This window comes from Schistocerca cancellata, chromosome 10, assembly GCF_023864275.1.
Source record: "Schistocerca cancellata isolate TAMUIC-IGC-003103 chromosome 10, iqSchCanc2.1, whole genome shotgun sequence".
Classification (NCBI taxonomy): Eukaryota; Metazoa; Arthropoda; class Insecta; order Orthoptera; family Acrididae; genus Schistocerca; species Schistocerca cancellata.
This window is the reverse complement of record NC_064635.1, coordinates 56,154,719-56,175,802: the sequence shown is the minus strand read 5'-3', so window position 1 is coordinate 56,175,802 and position 21,084 is coordinate 56,154,719. Positions and strand designations below refer to the sequence as shown.

General features: G+C 42.2%; 1 protein-coding gene across 1 annotated transcript in view; it reads left to right on the top strand.

Moving 5' to 3' along the window:
- The first annotated feature begins 782 nt into the window (after positions 1–782).
- LOC126106103 (uncharacterized) overlaps positions 783–21,084 on the top strand; it is a 33,941-nt gene continuing 13,639 nt past the window's right edge. The window contains exon 1 of the mRNA XM_049912351.1: positions 783–841. Coding sequence (XP_049768308.1) covers positions 837–841 — 5 coding nt within the window. The 5' untranslated portion in view covers positions 783–836. The remainder of the gene's footprint in view (positions 842–21,084) is intronic.

Here is a 21,084-nt window from a genome sequence, read left to right as displayed (position 1 = left end):
TATCATCGGTGTAACAAGGGGAACTTATTGACCTTGTGTTATTAGTAATGCCACACAAAGTCATACTTTTGAATCTTGATGTTTCTCTCCATGTACTATGAGCATACGAGAAAAATTTTAGTTTCACTGCATTTCCTCTGAACCACTTCTTCGCTGTAGAGTTTTATTTATCTTATTATCTAGGGAAGTATGTGTGGGATACTTGAGATAAAGAAGTGTGATTACTAGTAGGTGATAGGCGCAAACGATAAGATTAATTTATCATGGATATAACAGGGGGAACTTGTGCTGCTAGTAATACCACGAAACCAGGACAAACTCGTACTTTTGAGACTTTATGATTTTCTACATGTAATATGAGAGAGCGATAGATATGTCAGTTTCACTGTATTTACTCCTAATCGCATCTTCGGTATTTTCTTGTCTAGCAAAACACCCGGCCCGCAGCTCGTGGTCGTGCGGTAGCGTTCTCGCTTCCCGCGCCCGGGTTCCCGGGTTCGATTCCCGGCGGGGTCAGGGATTTTCTCTGCCTCGTGATGGCTGGGTGTTGTGCGATGTCCTTAGGTTAGTGAGGTTTAAGTAGTTCTAAGTTCTAGGGGAGTGATGACCATAGATGTTAAGTCCCATAGTGCTCAGAGCCATTTTTGAACCAAAATACCCGAGGCAATGGAGTGTGGTTCCCCGAAGGTGATAAGCGCTATCACCAGGATTAGGGCATCGTGAATAAATACGGGAGAAACTACTGACACCTGGTACAGCGTTCGTCTTGCGCTGCTAAGACTACGCCTATCGTCTCATCAGCAGCAGGTGTACGATCTCCCAGGACCCGGTTCAGTATGGGGTGCGTATGGTGTACTAAGCTGAAGCGATAAAATGTAAGCCTATTTATTATCTGCACTTTTTTAGGGTTTCGTACCTCACTTGGTAAAAACGGAACCTTTACAGCAATAGTCGTTAAACTCCGGCCCGATTAGCGAATTGGTGCGGATCGCGGTTTTCAGTCCTATTCTACAGGCTGTTTCACAATTCATGTTACACTGCTGTAGATATTCTAGAGGGGACTTAGTAGATGAAGTTTTACATAAGAACTCACGTCGGGAAATGTCATCCAACGATGCTACAGAGCCGGCCGTTGTGGCCGAGCGGTTCTAGGCGCTACAGTCTGGAACCGCGCGACCGCTACGGTCGCTGGTTCGAAACCTGCCTCGGGCTTGGATGAGTGTGGTGTCCTTAGGTTAGTTAGGTTTAAGTAGTTCTAAGTTCTAGGGGACTGATGACCTCAGATGTTAAGTCCCACAGTGCTCAGAGCCATTTGAACCATTTGATGCTACAGAGCGTCAAAGTTAAAGGCGACAGTGCCCGTAAATGTATGTATTCGAGGCGGAGTTACAGGAACAATGCGTCTGCATTAAATTTAGAGTGAAACTCGAGAAAACCTTCACAGAAACACATCAAACGATGCAGGAAGCTTACGGTAACGAGTGCTTAAGTCATACTCGGTGTTACGAATGGTTCACACAGTTTAAAAATGGCCGGATGGAAGTTAAAGGTGACCCTCGTTCATGACGCCCTTCGACGTCTACCGACGAGATCACGTCAGAACGTCAACAAAACTGTTCGTGCCAATCCAAGCCCGACTGTCCGAGAGCTTGCAGAACAGTGAAACATTTCAGTTGGATCACGTCATGAAATCCTGACACAGCATCTTGGAATGCATCGTGTTGCCACTAAGTTCGTCCCACGGCTCATGAGTCAAGACCAGAAAGACCTTCGCCTAGCAAACTGTGAAGAGCTTTTGCATCGCGCAAATGAGAACGAGATGTTCCTTAAGGGGACCACACCCTGCTCATCTAACCCATGTTAATTTAGGCAAGTATTTGACCCACTTCTGAAAAAAAAACTTTTTGATGCAGGACCTTAATTTTTTTTACTGTATGGTACACGATGCTAATAGAGTCAACTGTACTAAAATCTACGTTATCCATTTTAAAGTTTTTAAGAAATACTTTTTTAAATTTATTAACGAAAAATATTAAGTTTTTTCTGCAGAAAATATTTTTTGTGATCTTCCTAATGGGGGAATATTAATGGACGTAGTACCAGAGGTGGCTTTTTATGCTATACAGTCTCTTCGTTAATTTCATTCATTTATCTAAGACAGTTTCTGATATAATGGGACATATGTACTGAAAATTTTAGTTTGCGGGAAATTGGCTTTAAAGAAAAAACTTTTGAAATTTGTTACTTACAGTTAATTAAAACTGTCCTGCTGCATATGATGGCCCTTCTTTGGCCTCCAGCAGGTCTTCCAGCTTCTTTTTTACCTTCCTGGATGTTTGTCTTGCTTTCTTGGCCATATTAGATGCAGACCTGTCTGCATCGGCTATCCTCATTTCATCGCAATGTTGCAGTCCAGTGATCATATTTTCACCAGGATAATTTCCCACCTTTTTCAGTACCCAACAGTTTCCAATATTACCACAATTGAACGTAATAACAGCATCATGAACTCCTAGTTTCATTGTATGCATGCCTACAAATACAGTTTTAGGAAGGCGGTTCCAAATTATGCTGTTGAAACATTCATTTGGGTTCTATGTCTGCTCATGCAGACATTTCCTTACAAGGTCAGGATGAGCCAAGTCTTTGAAAATAGGTTTAATTGCTGTAAGCAGGAAGAGAATGCTGGTGAGAAGAAGATTCTCCAGTTGCCTGAGCCCTATTGTATTTGCACCACGAATTTTCTCCTGATGGGCACAATCCATGACATGGCTTATCATCAGTAGAGGAGTTATGGAAGAATATGGCCCAAACATCTCTCTTCATTGCCTCCAGATTTTCTTTATTTCTCGTAATTGCTTGCCCATAATATACCTGCAAGTTTTCTATTTCAGTTTTAGTTAACAGACCCTGTCCGGTCAACAATTTTCCATCTTCTGATTTTTTTTCCTCTCATATCGACAGATAGTTTCCTCAGCCTTGTTCCCAAACGATTTTGAACATGGCCTACACATTCCATTTTGCTAAAATGTCATCTCCATATGGCTTAGAGTTGACAGTGGGTGACAGAAAAGTGGGCGTGGCACATAAACACACGTGGTAGGAAAATGCTCTTTTACTTTTCAGAGTACTTAAATAAAACCTTAATCTATCGAAATATGATGAAAACTGAAAATCGATTTTTTTCGACTTTAACCACGGTGTGGTCCCCTTAAGAGAATCATAACTGGTGATGAGGGATGGATCTATGGTTGTGATGTCTTCACAATGGGTCAGGAAAGGTTCTCCTAGACCAGAAAGAACTCATCAGGTTAGGTCAACTGTCAAAGTCATGCTGATAGTTTTCTTTGACTTTGAGGGACTAGTTCATCACGAATTCGTGTCACAGGGATAAACCGTCCACCGGCCGTTGTGGCCGAGCGGTTCTAGGCACTTCAGTCCGGTACCGCGCGACCGCTACGGTAGCAGGTTCGAATCCTGCTTCGGGCATGGATGTGTGTGATGTCCTTCGGTTAGTTAGGTTTAAGTAGTTCTAAGTTCCAGGGGAGTGATGACCTCAGATGTTAAGTCCCACAGTGCTTAGAGCCATTTGAACCATGTGATAAACTGTTAATCGATGATACATTCGGGACGTGTTGTGACACATGCCGGAAAATGTGAGAAGGAAACGGCCTGAAATGTTGGCTCTCGCATCACATTAAGTACCCGCACTGTCATCCCTGTTGATGTGTGACTATTGCACAAAAAGCGAAATCACTGCGCTGCCTCAGCCTCCGTATTCCCCAGACCTGGCCCCGGCGTACTTTTTTTTATTTCCAAAGTTGGAAAAGCCGCTGAAAGGAAGAAAATTTGCAACGATAGTCGAGATAAAGGAAAATTCACAGGGGGCGCTTCATCCGATCCAGCAAGAGGCGTGCCAAGACTGCTTCCAAAAGTGGGAACGGCATTGGGAATGGTGTATCAATTGTGGAGGAGAGTATTTGGAAGGAAATCATGCACAACAAGTTAAAGGTAAGCGTAGAAAAATTTTATGGACAAAGTTCCGGAATTTTTTGACCAGACCTCGTATACAGAGTCGTTCTGTGATGTTACAAACTTTCTGGGATGATAGAGAAGGATAAATGTATCAATGTGGGGTACGGATCCCTGTACTGGAAATGAACGAGTCGAACGAAACTTGTAAGCAAAAACCATTCTGATACCTCTGACGGTGGAATACATGTACTGGCAGTGTTGTTGCTCAGATTGTACGGTACGCAACTTTCAGTGTCCACAGTGACGGGTAACCGAAAGGCACGCGTACACACACGCCGACTGGCGTGAAGTCTGGAACAGGATACGTAATGAATGCTAATAAGAAAAGTACGTAGCTTCTATAATACTTAACTTTACTTCATCCTTGTGGTACATCGCTATTGTTAATACAAGTGAGACTCTCTCCAGATATGGAGCCTTGCTAGGTCGTAGCCATGGGCTTAGCTGAAGGCTATTCTAACTGTCTCTCGGCAAATGAGAGAAAGGCTTCGTCAGTGAAGTCGCTAGCAAAGTCGTCGTACAACTGGGGCGAGTGCTAGTCCGCCTCTCTAGACCTGCCGTGTGATGGCGCTCGGTCTGCAAATACTGTCTGTGGCGACACGCGGGTCCGACATGTACTAATGGACCGCGGTCGATTTAAAGCTACCACCTAGCAAGTGTGGTGTCTGGCGGTGACACCACATTCAGAGGTGATGTTGTTGTTGTTGTCGTCAGTCCTGAGACTGGTTTGATGCAGCTCTCCATGCTACTCTATCCTGTGCAAGCTTCTTCATCTCCCAGTACATACTGCAACCTACATCCTTCTGAATCTGCTTATTGTACTCATCTCTTGGTCTCCCTCTACGATTTTTACCCTCCACGCTGCCCTCCAGTGCTAAATTTGTGATCCCTTGATGCCTCAGAACATGTCCTAACAACCGATCCCTTCTTCTGGTCAAGTTGTGCCACAAACTCCTCTTCTCCCCAATTCTATTCAATACCTCCTCATTAGTTATGTGATCTACCCATTTAATTTTCAGCATTCTTCTGTAGCACCACATTTCGAAAGCTTCTATTATCTTCTTGTCCAAACTATTTATCGTCCATGTTTCACTTCCATACATGGCTACACTCCATACAAATACTTTCAGAAACGACTTCCTCAGACTTAAATCTATACCCGATATTAACAAATTTCTCTTCTTCAGAAACGCTTTCCTTGCCATTGCCAGTCTACATTTTATATCCTCTCTACTTCGACCATCATCAGTTATTTTGCTCCCCAAATAGCAAAACTCCTTTACTACTTTAAGTGTCTCATTTCCTAATCTAATTCCCTCAGCATCGCCCGACTTAATTCGACTACATTCCATTATCCTCGTTTTGCTTTTGTTGATGTTCATCTTGTATCCTCCTTTCAAGACACTGTCCATTCCGTTCAACTGCTCTTTCAAGTCCTTTGCTGTCTCTGACAGAATTACAATGTCATCGGCGAACCTCAACGTTTTTATTTCTTCTCCATGGACTCTAATAACTACTCCGAATTTTTCGTTTGTTTCCTTTACTACTTGCTCAATATACAGATTGAATAACATCTGGGACAGGCTACAACCCTGTCTCACTCCCTTCCCAACCGCTGCTTCCCTTTCATGCCCCTCGACTCTTGTAACTGCCATCTGGTTTCTGTACAATTGTAAATAGCCTTTCGCTCCCTGTATTTTACCCCTGCCACCTTCAGAATTTGAAAGAGATTATCCCAGTCAACATTGTCAAAAGCTTTCTCCAAGTCTACAAATGCCAGAAATGTAGGTTTGCCTTTCCTTAACCTAGTTTCTAAGATAAGTCGTATGGTCAGTATTGCCTCACGTGTTCCAACATTTCTGCGGAATACAAACTGTTCTTCGCCGAGGTCGGCTTCTACCAGTTTTTCCATTCGTCTGTAAAGAATTCGCGTTAGTATTTTGCAGCTGTGACTTATTAAACTGATAGTTCTGTAATTTTCACATCTGTCAACACCTGCTTTCTTTGGGATTGGAATTATTATATTTTTCTTGAAGTCTGAGGGTATTTCACCGGTCCTATACATCTTGCCCACCAGATGGTCGAGTTTCGTCAGGGCTGGCTCTCCCAAGGCTGTCAGTAGTTCTAATGGAATATTGTCTACTCCCGGGGCCTTGTTTCGACTTAGGTCTTTCAGGGCTCTGTCAAACTCTTCACGCAGTATCGTATCTCCCATTTCATCTTCATCTACATCCTCTTCCATTTCCATAATATTCTTCTCAAGTACATCGCCCTTGTATAGACCCTCTATGTACTCCGTCCAACTTTCTGCTTTCCCTTCTTTGCTTAGAACTGGGTTTCCATCTGAGCTCTTGATATTCATACAAGTGGCTCTCTTTTCTCCAAAGGTCTCTTTAATTTTCCTGTAGGCAGTATGGATCTTACCCCTAGTGAGATAAGCCTCTACATCCTTACATTTCTCCTCTAGCCATCCCTGCTTAGCCATTTTACACTTCCTGTCGATCTCATTTTTGAGACGTTTGTATTCCTTTTTGCCTGCTTCATTTACTGCGTTTTTATATTTTCTCCTTTCATCAATTAAATTCAATATTTCTTCTGTTACCCAAGGATTTCTACTAGCCCCCGTCTTTTTACCTACTTGATCCTCTGCTGCCTTCAATACTTCATCCCTCAGAGGTACCCATTCTTCTTCTCCTATATTTCTTGTCCCCATTCTTCTCAATTGTTCCCTTATGCTCTCCCTGAAACTCTGTACAACCTCTGATTTAGTCAGTTTATCCAGGTCCCATCTCCTTAAATTCCCACCTTTTTGCAGTTTCTTCAGTTTTAATCTACAGTTCATAACCAATAGATTGTGGTCAGAGTCCACATCTGCCCCTGGAAATGTATTACAATTTACTACCTGGTTCCTAAATCTCTGTCTTACCGTTATATAATCTATCTATCAGAGGTGATAGTATGGACCAAAACAAGGAAAAATGTATAGTGAGTAAGGACTCTAAAATGCTTAAGAGCTATGAGCACTTGTTCCATAGGGAAGACGTGTTTCACAGTACTGAAGATGAACAATTGTTGATAGAACTTCAGGTGTGCATTTTAGAGCCCATGTTTATTAGACGTTTTTCCTTGTCTTGGTCCATACTACCACGTCTGAAAGTTGTTTGTAATCTTAGAATCGCTGTCAGAGGCATTAGAACCGTTTTCGCTTGTAACTTTCGAGTCGTTCCTTTCCAGTACAGAGACCCTTATCTCAAATTTATTCATTTGTCATTTTCTATCATCCTAGAAAGTCTGTCACATCATTACAGGATCACACTGTATATAAATACACTATGTGACCTGGACACTTGCCTGAAAATGACTTTAAAAAAAAGTTCGTGCCACCCTCCATCGGTAATGTTGGAATTCAATACGGTGTTGACCCACTCTTAGCATTGATGACAGCTTTCACTCTCGCAGACATGCTTTCAAGCAGGTGCTGGAAGGTTTCTTGGAGAATCGAAGCCAATTCCTCACGGAGTGCTGCGCTGAGGAGAGGTATCGATGTCGGTCGGTGAGGCCTGGCACGAAGTCGGCATGCCAAAACAGCCCAAAGGTGTTCTATAGGATGCAGATCAGGATTTGGTGCAGGCTAGTCAATTACAGGGATGTTATTGTCGTGTAACCACTCCGCCACAGGCCATGCATTGCGAACAGCTGCTCCATCATGTTGAAAGATGCAATCGCCACAGCTCGCGCATTACGAACAGGTGCTCGATCATGTTGAAAGATGCAATCGCCATCCCGGAATTGATCTTCAAGAATGGGAAACAAAAACGTGCTTAAAACATCAATATAGGCCTGTGCTGTGATACTGCCACGCAAAACAACAAGGGGTGCAAGCTCCCTCCATGAAAAACACGACCACTCCATAACACCACCACCTCCAAATTTTACTGTTGGCACTACACACGCTTTGCAGATGACGTTCACTGGGCATTCGCCATACCCACACACTGCCATCGGATCGCCACATTGTGTACCGTGATTCGTCGCTCCACATAACGTTTTTCCACTGTTCAATCGCCCATTGTTTACGCTCCTTACGCCAAACGAGGCGTCTTTGGCATTTACCAGTGTGATGTGTGCTTACGAGTAGCCGCTCGACCAGGAAATCTGTTTCCTCACATTCCACCTAACTGTCTTTGTACGTTTAGTGGAACCTGATGCAGTTTGGATTTCCTGTGTGTGGTCTGGATAGATGTCTGCCTATTACACATTACGACCCTCTTCAACTGTTGGGGATCTCTATCAGTCAACAGACCACGTTGGCCTGTACGCTTTTGTGCAGTACGTGGCCCTTCACGTTTCCACTTCACTGTCACATCGGAAGCAGTGTACCTAGCGATGTTTAGGAGTGTGGAAATCTCAAGTACGGACTTATGACACAAGTGACACGCAATCTTTGATTCTGGGCGCTACAGTCTGGAATTGCGCGCAGTGGCATTTTAACCGTCTTCTTCTTCTTCTCCTCTTTTTTTTTTTTTTTTTTTTTTTTTTTTTTTTTTTTTTTTTTTTTGACACCCAATCACCTGACCACGTTCGAAGTCCGAGCATTCCGCGGAGGGCCCATCCTGCTTTCTCGCGATATCTACTGGCTACTGAGGTCGCTGATGTGGAGAACTTGGCAGTAGATGGCAGCACAATGCACCTAATATGAAAAACGTATATGTTTGAGTGTGTCCAGATACAACGGCCGTCAACATCCATTATTTGGAATAGAGTTAAAGATACCACTCTCAGTTACAGAAAGCAGAGTATAATCACAGTTCAGTACCTCGTAGCTCTCTGCATACCTCTCATTCCTGCACACAACAGCCACAGTAAGTAACGGCCTCCACACTGTTTCACTGCAGCTCCAAATTGTTTTCTGCCGCATGAACTTTTACCTGCGGAAGTCAGCCCAAGTTGCGTGAATGTCTGTGGCAAAACCTCCTCTTTTCACGAAGCTACATGGAATGTAGAACCCTCAGCCTAACATCACATGCATCAAAAATTTTGACGACCATCCTCCTCAGAAGAATTGAAGGGAACGTGGAATGCATGCTCACAGAAGACCAGTTTGGCTTTAGAAGAGGGAGAGGTACGCGAGTAGCCATTATGGCCCTAAGGCTCATAATAGAAAAAAGAATGGAAAAAGGAAAGGACACCTACATAGCATATATTGACCTCGAAAAAGCCTTTGATAAGGTTGAATGGAAAAAGCTATTCTAGATATTGAGGGAAACTGGAGCTAAGTATAAGGACAGGAGAACGATATGGAACATATACAAAGAAGAGGTGGCAATAGTGAGATGTGGGGAACATCAACAACAAGCAAAAATTAAACAGGGTGTGAGACAGGGATGTGTACTCTCCCCTGTCCTCTTTAATATGTACATACAGAAAGCAATGGACGAGGTCAGGGAAAAGTTAGGACAAGCTAATGGAATCAGGATCCAGGGAAAAATAGTTGATATGCTGCGTTTTGCGGATGACATTGCTGTTCTAGCGGAAAATGAGGAAGAATTACAAGTAGTGTTGGAGGAAATGGAAAACACTCTTGCTACACGGTACAACATGAAAATTAATAAGTCAAAAACAAAAATCTTAGTTGCAAGCAAACAAAATAATCAAGCAATTACGAATATAAGGCTGAATGGAGAGAAGCTGAAAGAAATACAAGACTTTGTCTACTTGGGAAGCAGAATAACATCAGATGGTCGTAGTAGGAAAGATGTAATAAGTAGAATAAATCAGGCAAAGATTGCATTCTATAAAAGGAAAGGACTCCTCACATCAAATATGATAAGTCTGTCGTTAAGGAAGCGGTTAATAAAGACCTTTGTTGGGAGTGTGCTTCTCTACGGCAGCGAAACCTGGACACTTGGAGAGGACGAAAGAAGAAGGATTGAAGGATTCGAAATGTGGTGTCTGCGAAGGATGTTAAAAATTCCATGGACGGCCAGGATGACAAATGAAGAAGTCCTGCAGAGAGCGGAGGAAGTTCCAGTTCTTTGGAAGACGGTCAAGAAGAGGAGAGATATATGGATGGGACACATTCTGAGACATGAAAGTCTTCTCCACACTATAACGGAAGGCCTTGTGGAGGGCAAAAGGGCAAGAGACAGACCTAGAAGAAAGTACATAAGCCAGATAATGCAGGACCTAGGATGCGGAAGTTTCACGGAATTGAAGAGGCTGGCCGACAATCGCACTGAATGGAGAGCTGCTGCAAATCAATCTTAGGATTGGCAACTTAAGAAGAAGGACACGGAATGTCTTATCTGGACAGTATGCTCAATGAGTCCCGCTAGAGTTGTACACACCACCTATATGCAGCCTGTACGTACCATGAATTCACAGTAGAAGTCTCGGTTCACCCTTCCCTTCTGACTAGAGAACCAGCGGCAGTCGTGAAACATGCGGGTAACTTGCACCTGGTGGACACGCGGCTGTGGACACAGCTGTAAGATACGCACCGCCGCCGCCATTTACGCTTGTGTTGGGAGATGCAGGCAGCCAACTCCATCCCGCATTCAGCTGCATCGGCAGCCGTCCTGCCATTGCCCGCTATTCAACTTGCACTACGTCACAGCTCTCCTGTCAAAGTCCTCCTGCTTGCTCCGTTTGTCTCCCAACAGACACGAATTAATACCCTGATAACGGTATTGAGAACTTTTTCTTACTATTTTTTTCTTTTGGTCATCAGTCTACTGACTGGTTTGATGCGGCCCGCCACGAATTCCTTTCCTGTGCTAACCTCTTCACCTCAGAGTAGCACTTGCAACCTACGTCCTCAATTATTTGCTTGACGTATTCCAATCTTCCTCTACAGTTTTTGCCCTCTACAGCTCCCTCTAGTACCATGGAAGTCATTCCCACATGTCTTATCAGATGTCCTATCATCCTGTCCCTTCTCCTTATCAGTGTTTTCCACATATTCCTTTGCTCTCCGATTCTGCGTAGAACCTCCTCATTCCTTACCTTATCAGTCCACCTAATTTTCAACATTCGTCTATAGCACCACATCTCAAATGCTTCGATTCTCTTCTGTTCCGGTTTTCCCACAGTCCATGTTTCACTACCATACAATCCCAGACGTGCATCCTCAGAAATTTCTTCCTCAAATTAAGGCCGGTATTTGACATTAGTAGACTTCTCTTGGTCAGAAATGCCTTTTTTGCCATAGCGAGTCTGCTTTTCATATCGTCCTTGCTCCGTCCGTCATTGGTTATTTTACTGCCTAGGTAGCACAATTCCTTAACTTCATTGACTTCGTGACCATCAATTCTGATGTTAAGTTTCTCGCTGTTCTCATTTCTACTACTTCTCATTACCTTCGTCTTTCTCCGATTTACTCTCAAACCATACTGTGTACTCATTAGACTGTTCACTCCGTTCAGCAGATCATTTAATTCTTCTTCACTTGCACTCAGGATAGCAATGTCATCAGCGAATCGTATCATTGATATCCTTTCACCTTGTATTTTAATTCCACTCCTGAACCTTTCTTTTATTTCCATCATTGCTTCCTCGATGTACAGATTGAAGAGTAGGGGCGAAAGGCTACAGCCTTGGCTTACATCCTTCTTAATACGAGCACTTCGTTCTTGATCGTCCACTCTTATTATTCCCTCTTGGTTGTTGTACATATTGTATATGACCCGTCTCTCCCTATAACTTACCCCATTTTTTTTCAGAATCTCGAACAGCTTGCACCATTTTATATTGTCGAACGCTTTTTCCTGGTCGACAAATCCTATGAAAGTGTCTTGATTTTTCTTTAGCCTTGCTTCCATTATTAACCGTAACGTCAGAATTGCCTCTCTCGTCCCTTTACTTTTCCTAAAGCCAAACTGATCGTCACCTAGCGCATTCTCAATTTTCTTTTCCATTCTTCTGTATATTATTCTTGTAAGCAGCTTCGATGCAAGAACTGTTAAGCTGATTGTGCGATAATTCTCGCACTTGTCAGCTCTTGCCGTCTTCGGAATTGTGTGGATGATGCTTTTCCGAAAGTCAGATGGTATGTCGCCAGACTCATATGTTCTACACACCAACGTGAATAGTCGTTTTGTTGCCACTTCCCCCAATGATTTTAGAAATTCTGATGGAATGTTATTTATCACTTCTGCCTTAGTTGACCGTAAGTCCTCCAAAGCTCTTTTAAATTCCGGTTCTAATACTGGATCCCCTATCTCTTCTAAATCGACTCCTGTTTCTTCTTTTATCACATCAGACAAATCTTCACCCTCATAGAGGCTTTCAATGTATTCTTTCCACCCTTCTGCTCTCTCCTCTGCATTTAACAGTGGAATTCCCGTTGCACTCTTAATGTTACCACCGTTGCTTTTAATGTCACCAAAGGTTGTTTTGACTTCCCTGTATGCTGAGTCTGTCCTTCCGACAATCATATCTTTTTCGATGTCTTCACATTTTTCCTGCAGCCATTTCGTCTTAGCTTCCCTGCACTTCCTATTTATTTCATTCCTCAGCGACTTGTATTTCTGTATTCCTGATTTTCCCGGATCATGTTTGTACTTCCTCCTTTCATTATCTGTTCATCTTCCGCTTGCGACGTCGGCATGTATACCTGAACTATCGTTGTCGGTGTCTGCTGTCGATTCTGATTAGAACAACCCGGTCACTGAACTGTTCACAGTAACACACCCTCTGCCTTACCTTCCCATTCATAACGAATCCTACACCTGTTATACCATTTTCTGCTGCTGTTGATATTACCCGATACTCATCTGACCAGAAATCCTTGTCTTCCTTCCACTTCACTTCACTGATCCCTACTATATCTAGATTGAGCCTTTGCATTTCCCTTTTCAGATTTTCTAGTTTCCCTACCACGTTCAAGCTTCTGACATTCCACGCCCCGCCTCGTAGAACGTTATCCTTTCGTTGATTATTCAACCTTTTTCTCACGGTAACCTCCCCCTTGGCGGTCCCCTCCTGGAGATCCGAATGGGTGACTATTCCGGAATATTTTGCCAATGGAGAGATCATCATGACACTTCTTCAAATACAGGCCACATGTCCTGTAGATACACGTTACGTGTCTTTAATACAGTGGTTTACATTGCCTTCTGCATCCTCATGTCATTGATCATTGCTGATTCTTCCGCCTTTTGGGACAATTTCCCACCCCTAGGACAAGAGAGTGCCCTGAACCTCCATCCGTTCCTCCACCCTCTTTGACAAGGCCGTTAGCAGAATGAGGCTGACTTCTTATGCCGGAAGTCTTCGGCCGCCAATGCTGATTATTTATCAAAATTTAGGCAGCGGCGGGGATCGAACATGGGACCGAAGACGTTTTGATTATGAATCAAAGACGCTACCTCTAGACCACGGGTCCAGTCTTACTGATATCAAAAGTAATATCCGGCATTGCCCAAGGAAGTGTTATAGGTCCTCTGCTGTTCCTGATCTACTGGGTGATCAAAAAGTCAGTATAAATTTGAAAACTGAATAAACCACGGAATAATGTAGATAGAGAGGTACAAATTGACACATATACTTGGAATGACATGGCGTTTTATTAGAACCAAAAAAATACAAACGTTCAAAAAATGTCCGAGAGATGGCGCTTCATCTGATCAGAATAGCAATAATTAGCATAAAAACATAAGACAAAGCAAAGGTGATGTTCTTTACAGGAAATGCTCAATATGTCCACCCTCATTCCTCAACAATAGCTGTAGTCGAGGAATAATGTTGTGAACAGCACTGTAAAGCATGTCCGGAGGTATGATGAGTCATTGGTGTCGGATGTTGTCTTTCAGCATCCCTCGAGATGTCGGTCGATCACGATACACTTGCGACTTCAGGTAACCCCAAAGCCAATAATAGCACGGAATGAGGTCTGGGGACCTGGGAGGCCAAGCATGACGAAATTGGCGCCTGAGCACACGATCATCACCAAACGACGCGCGCAAGAGATCTTTCACGCGTCTAGCAATACTTTGATTTTTTTTTTTTTGGTTCTAATAGAACCCCAAAGCATGTGTGTCAATTTTTACCTCTCTATCTACATTATTCCGTGGTTTATTAAGTTTTCAAATTTATTCTGAGTTTTTGATCACCCGGTATATTGACGACATAGGAGACAATCTGAGTAGCCCTCTTGGATTGTTTGCAGATGATGCTGTCATTTACCGTCTTGTAAAGTCATCAGATGATCAAAACGACTTGCAAAATGATGTAGATAAGATATATGTATGGAGCGAAAACTGGCAATTGGCCCTGAATAAGGAAAAAAAATGGTTCAAATGGCTCTGAGCACTATGGGACTTAACTACTGAGGTCATCCGTCCCCTAGAACTTAGAACTACTTAAACCTAACTAACCTAAGGACAGCACGCACATCCATGCCCGAGTCAGGATTTGAACCTGCGACCGTAGTGGTCACGCAATTCCAGACTGTAGCGCCTAGAACCGCTCGGTCACTCCGGCCGGCAGAATAAGGAAAAGTGTGAAGTTATACACATGAGTACTAAAAGAAATCAGCTAAATTTCGATTACGCGGTAAGTCACATAAATCTGAAGGCTGTAAATTCAACTAAATACTTAGGGATTACAATTACAAATAACCTACAGTGGAACGACCACATAGATAATATTGTGGGTAGAGCAAACCAAAGACTACGATTCATTGGCAGAACACTTACAAGGTGCAACAGGTCTACTAAAGAGAGTGCTTACACCACCCTTGTCCGCCCTATTCTGGAGAATTGATGTGCGGTGTGGGATCCGCATCAGGTGGGACTGACGGATGACATCGAAAAAGTACAAAGAAGGGGAGCTCCTTTTTTGTATTATCGCGAAATAGGGGAGGTAGTGCCACGGAGTGGCAATCATTAAAACAAAGGCGTTTTTCGTTGCGACGGGATCTTCTCATGAAATTTCCATCAGCAGTATTCTCCTTCGATTGTGAAAACATTCTGTTGGCACCCACCTACATAGCGATAAATGATCATCACGATAAAATAAGAGAAATCAGGGCTCGCACAGAAAAATTTAAGTGCTCGTTTTTCCCGCGTGCCGTTCGAGAGTGGAACGGTAGAGAGACAGTTTGGAGGTGGTTCATTGAAACCACTCCCAGCCACTTTATTGTGAATAGCAGAGTAATCACGCAGATGTAGATAGTGGGAATATTAAAGGGAGAGTGTACATCAAATTAGATGAATTTTGAGAATTTTTGTTTTCTGTTCCATAATGTAGTGTAGATACTATTGTATGGTTTGGTATACCGTACACTAAAGCAGAAAATTTTAAGATTTTCAAATAACATTTTTAAATTTGACAAGCAACACTCAATTTTTGGCACTTCAAATACACTGCCAGAGTTGAACAGTCATACCTTGGGAACCATACAGTGTAGAAGGGTGTGAACTGCCTTGCTCTTATATCACATCCCAGAAACTGGCGTTACAAGCAAAGAAATCAGTCCTTTGTTTCTGGCACTATTTGTATGAAAATAGTGTCCTAGCTAACGAATTCTGCAGTGTGCTCACTTACATTGCTCTTTCATCACTCGTTAGCCAGCCCAAATCACTACTGATATATATATACTTGAAATTTGCAGAAGGTGTTGATCTTGTACTGCAGGTGTCGTTTAAGATGGGATTTTTCGATGTTACATCCCCTAGGGAGCGAAAGAGTAGTTGACAGTTTGTTTGAAACAAAGTTATTATTAAAGAACTCCGGAGGCTTCTTTAAGCTACATCAACAAAAACTGATATCTGAATTCTCGGTTACAAATTAAACAATTACGTGTCAATTTTTTTTAAAATTCAACACCTAAGGGGTTGAAATAGAGAATGACATTTTTATGATTACATTATGAAAACACTTTTAAGGCTAAATCTATGAAAATTTGAATCTTGCTTCTGAGTCAGAAATAAATAATTGCGTGTTTTACTGTTTTTTGAAATTTAACCTCTATGGGGGTGAAATAGAGGATGAAAATTTTATTGAAATATTTCATTGTGCAAGCATTTTTGAACCTAATACATAAAAATTTGAATTTTTCTTCCCTTTTAGGAATAAAACATATGTGTGTTACTGGTTTTGGAAATTCAGCCACTGTGGGAGTGCGACAGGGATGAATGTTGTATGAATATATTTCACTATGAAAGCATTTTTGAAGCTAAATCTATGAAAACTGCCACTTGGCTTCTCAGTTAGAAATGACAAAACACGTTTCACTCTTTTTGGAAATACAACTCCAAAGGAGGTGAAATAGCACCAGACAAAAGATGCAAGAAAGAAACGAAGGCAAGCATTGGGCGACATAATGGGTCAGGTCAATTCTAGTGCATAAAAGAGTCAGAACTGTCCAAGTGTGTATAAAAGTTTGTAATTGAAAGAATTTTGAACCTTCATATCTGGGAACTACGGTTTTTGCTATAAATGACCCCTTATGTCATAAAGTACTGAAGCTAGTAACATGAAAGTTTCACAGAATGCCAAAACATACAGAACTAGAATAATGATAACAGCCTATGTTTTTTAGTTTTATGTTCATTTATTTACAAAATCCTGCCAGAAAAATTAATAGTTTGGGAAAAATGTAATATTTTTCTTGCAATAATTATATGTTAGTATATCTACAAAAGTACATTCATTAACTATGAAGAATTGAAAGTTGCTGTCTTAAAACTATCACAAAGTTAGATAATTTAACATTGCAGCATAGGACATACGATATCCCATTAATATTTTGTTCCATTAATAAGAGTGATTTGGTAAATCAATACTCCTATATGGTGGCAAGAAGTTGTTTAACGTTATTTTTGGTAATAGCATTAAACAACTTCTTGCCATCACACAGTAGTACTGATTTACCAAATCACTATTATTAATGGAACAAAATATTAATGGGACATATATATATATATATCGCAGGACACTGAAACATTGTAGGTATGTTCATTAACTGCTGTGCTCATGCTGGAAAAAATATTAGTTCCCCTTTCTGCCACCACCTGAAAATACGGCGCTGTAAGCAATCATATTGTGAAATTTTTCCTGCTTTGATGGCTCAAATGACTCTGAGCACTATGGGACTCAACTGCTGTGGTCATAAGTCCCCTAGAACTTAGAACTGCTTAAACCTAACTAACCAAAGAACATCACACACATCCATGCCCGAGGCAGGATTCGAACCTGCGACCGTAGCGGTCTTGCGGTTCCAGACTGTAGCGCCTGTAACCGCTCGGCCACTTCGGCCGGCTCCTGCTTTGATGTCAGTGTGCTGTTTGTCACTTGGGGTAGCATGTTGACTTCTTTTGTGGATTGACTGTTGATGTAAAGGGTTAAGAAGGTAGAAGTTTTCCACACGAAACACAGTGGCTGTTGAGAGGAAAGACCGTGCACTGCTGGTAAAGTTGTTTTGTCAGAACGGCAGCAATTAGCAGTGCTGCACTGCGAGAATATCGCCGACAGAAACAGCTGCAAAGAGGCCCCGTGTGAACAAATGAACTAAAGAAATATGATCAAGAAATCTGAAGAAACAGATTAATTTGGGGGCTTCAATAGGGCGAGGGAGACGGCCCATTCCCAAGGCAGTTGTTGATTAAATTGCTGTAGCTGCAGTCGACTGCGCAGCACGTCCTTCAGATTCTGCGTTCAGTGCTTGTGCTGTGACACAGGGACACGGGAATGATCCCCCATGGCCAACAGTTCAAAACATTTCGTGGCGCATTTAACTCTGGTATCCATGCAACATTCAGAATTTCCTTTAACGGGGATACAACGTCAAACCGGCCGACTTGGAGCAGGAGAGGCACCACAGGACATTTTAATTTCCACTGTCTATACTTTTACAAATAAATTCATAAACTTTAACAGTATGACCAGGAAGGATTCAGGATTCATACTTATCCCAGTGGAAGTTCAAAAACGTAGCAAAATACCTTATTTTACACGTGAAATTTTATCATTTTTTCACTGATTACTGGCTGCATTTGTTGCTATAGGTACACTTTTTGTGGTGTCACCGCCAGACATCACACTTGCTAGGTGGTAGCCTTTAAATCGGCCGCGGTCCATTAGTATACGTAGGACCCGCGTGTCGCCACTGTCAGTAATTGCAGACCGAGCGCCACCACGCGGCAGGTCTAGGGAGACGTACTAGCACTCGCCCCAGTTGTACAGCCGACGTTCATAGGAATGGTTCACTGACAATAACGATCTCAATTGCCGAGACGATAATTAGCATAGCCTTCAGCTACGTCAATTGCTACGACCTAGCACGGCGCCATTATCCTTTGTTATATTGCTATAATACTTCTGTATCATCAAGAGCAATGTTCTACAATTATGAATTAAAGTTAAGTATTCCAGAAGCTACGTACTTTTCTTTATAGCATTCATTACGTATCCTGTTTCAGACCTCACGCCAGCATGCGTGAGCTTATAGCGTGCAATTCGGTCTCCTCAAACAAAACAGTGTTGGCACTTCTGCCGACACATCACTTTTCTTCCTAAGTAAGAGAGATTCTTCGATGACTTTTGCACAGCACACAAACCATAGTTACAGGTGTATAAAACTCTAGAAGTTATTTAACTTATGAAAAAATGAATGAACTGTTACATTTTGAACTTCATTTTTAGAAAAAACTCAAGTTTTATAGTTAATTATGTCCATTTTTTCCAAAGTTTTTAATAGATTTGGAAAATTCTAGAGTTTCGTACACCTGTAACTACTGTTTGTATGCTATGAAAAATTCATCGGAGAATCTCTCTTACTTACGAAGAAAAGTGTACCTATAGCAACAAATGCAACCAGTAATCAGTGAAAAAATGATGAAGTTTCACATGTAAGAAAAGGTATTTTGCTACGTTTTTGAACTTCCACTGCGATAAGTGTGAGTCCTCAATCCTTCCTGGTCATGCTGACAAAGTTTTATGAATTTATTTGTAAAATTATAGACAGTGGAAATTAAAATGTCCTGTGGTGACTCCCCTGCTCCAAGTCGGCCCGTTTGACGTCCTACTCCCCGTAAATGAGCCCCAAGATAGGCTACAACGCCGTGACTTGCCCCTTGTGTTCTAGCACGCGTAGAAATGGATGAATGTGGCTGGGGAACATTCAGTGGAAGGAAGAGACACGTTTTATTCTTCATAGTCCTGTGAATGAATAGAACTGTGGCTTGTGGGGTTCTGCTTCACTATATTTTGCACAGGAACATCCACTGCACCTAGCTTATGTGACTGTGTGGTGTGATTTCACAGGCACCTTCATTATAAGTCTGTTTTTCTTCGGGGAGATGACACCTCGTGGGTCTGTTACATGTGCGTGTTATAGGAACGTCCTTGTGCAACACATGATCCCAGCTTTGCAAGAAAGCAGTTGTGTCCACACCACTATTTTGCATGCAAGGTGGGGCGACACCACATGTCACTTGCCATGCAGAAGATTTTCTTTGAGGAACTTTCTGTAACGTCCACATGATATCTAGCCAATTTCCAGACGTGTGGCCTTCCAGTTTCTAAAGGTGGCAAGGGTAAAATACAGGGAGCGAAAGGCTATTTACAATTTGTACAGAAACCAGATGGCAGTTATAAGAGTCGAGGGACATGAAAGGGAAGCAATGGTTGGGAAAGGAGTGAGACAGGGTTGTAGCCTATCCCCGATGTTATTCACTCTGTATATTGAGCAAGCAGTAAAAGAAACAAAAGAAAAATTCGGAGTAGGTATTAAAATTCATGTAGAAGAAGTAAAAACTTTGAGGTTCGCCGATGACATTGTAATTCTGTCAGAGACAGCAAAGGACTTGGAAGAACAGTTGAATGGAATGGACAGTGTCTTGAAAGGAGGATATAAGATGAACATAAACAAAAGTAAAACAAGGATAATGGAATGTAGTCGAATTAAGTCGGGTGACGCTGAGGGAATTAGATTAGGAAATGAGACACTTAAAGTAGTAAAGGAGTTTTGCTATTTAGGGAGTAAAATAACTGATGATGGTCGAAGTAGAGAGGATATAAAATGTAGACTGGCAATGGCAAGGAAATAGTTTTTGAAGAAGAGAAATTTGTTAACATCGAGTATAGATTTAAGTGTCAGGAAGTCGTTTCTGAAAGTATTTGTATGGAGTGTAGCCATGTATGGAAGTGAAACATGGACGATAACTAGTATGGACAAGAAGAGAATAGAAGCTTTCGAAATGTGGTGCTACAGAAGAATGCTGAAGATAAGGTGGGTAGATCACGTAACTAATGAGGAGGTATTGAATAGGATTGGGGAGAGGAGATGTTTGTGGCACAACTTGACTAGAAGAAGGGATCGGTTGGTAGGACATGTTTTGAGGCATCAAGGGATCACAAATTTAGCATTGGAGGGCAGCGTGGAGGGTAAAAATCGTAGAGGGAGACCAAGAGATGAATACACTAAGCAGATTCAGAAGGATGTAGGTTGCAGTAGGTACTGGGAGATGAAGAAGCTTGCACAGGATAGAGTAGCATGGAGAGCTGCATCAAACCAGTCTCAGGACTGAAGACCACAACAACAAACAAACAACGGCCTTCCAGATGTCCCGACGGCTTCCGTTTGCGTGGATATACGAAAGACCATGTCCATCAGGGATGTATTCGGACTCTTCCTGATCGCATGGATAGCGTATGGCGACATGTTGGTCAGAATACACTGGATGTGTTGTGAGCAACTACCGACAATTCGGTGTTACGGATGCAAAATGTTGCCATAATGACCATAATGAACACATGCTGTAACTTGTGATCATATCCTAGTAAACGTGCCAGAACAACCCTTGTGACGTCTTTCATCGTATCTCCCCTTTTCCTGCAGCCACACCAAATTCTGGCTGCTTACAGATCCATATTTTCACCTGGTGGCAGATTTGTTTCAGCATACCCTGCGACTGCACCGATTTATGAACACACCCATGATGTGTCAGCGTCCTGCGATGTATACAGCCCACACTGTATCACTCTCAATACTGTCGGTTCATTTATAGCCAGCTGGTATAGAGTGGAAACACTGTTAGCAAAAAT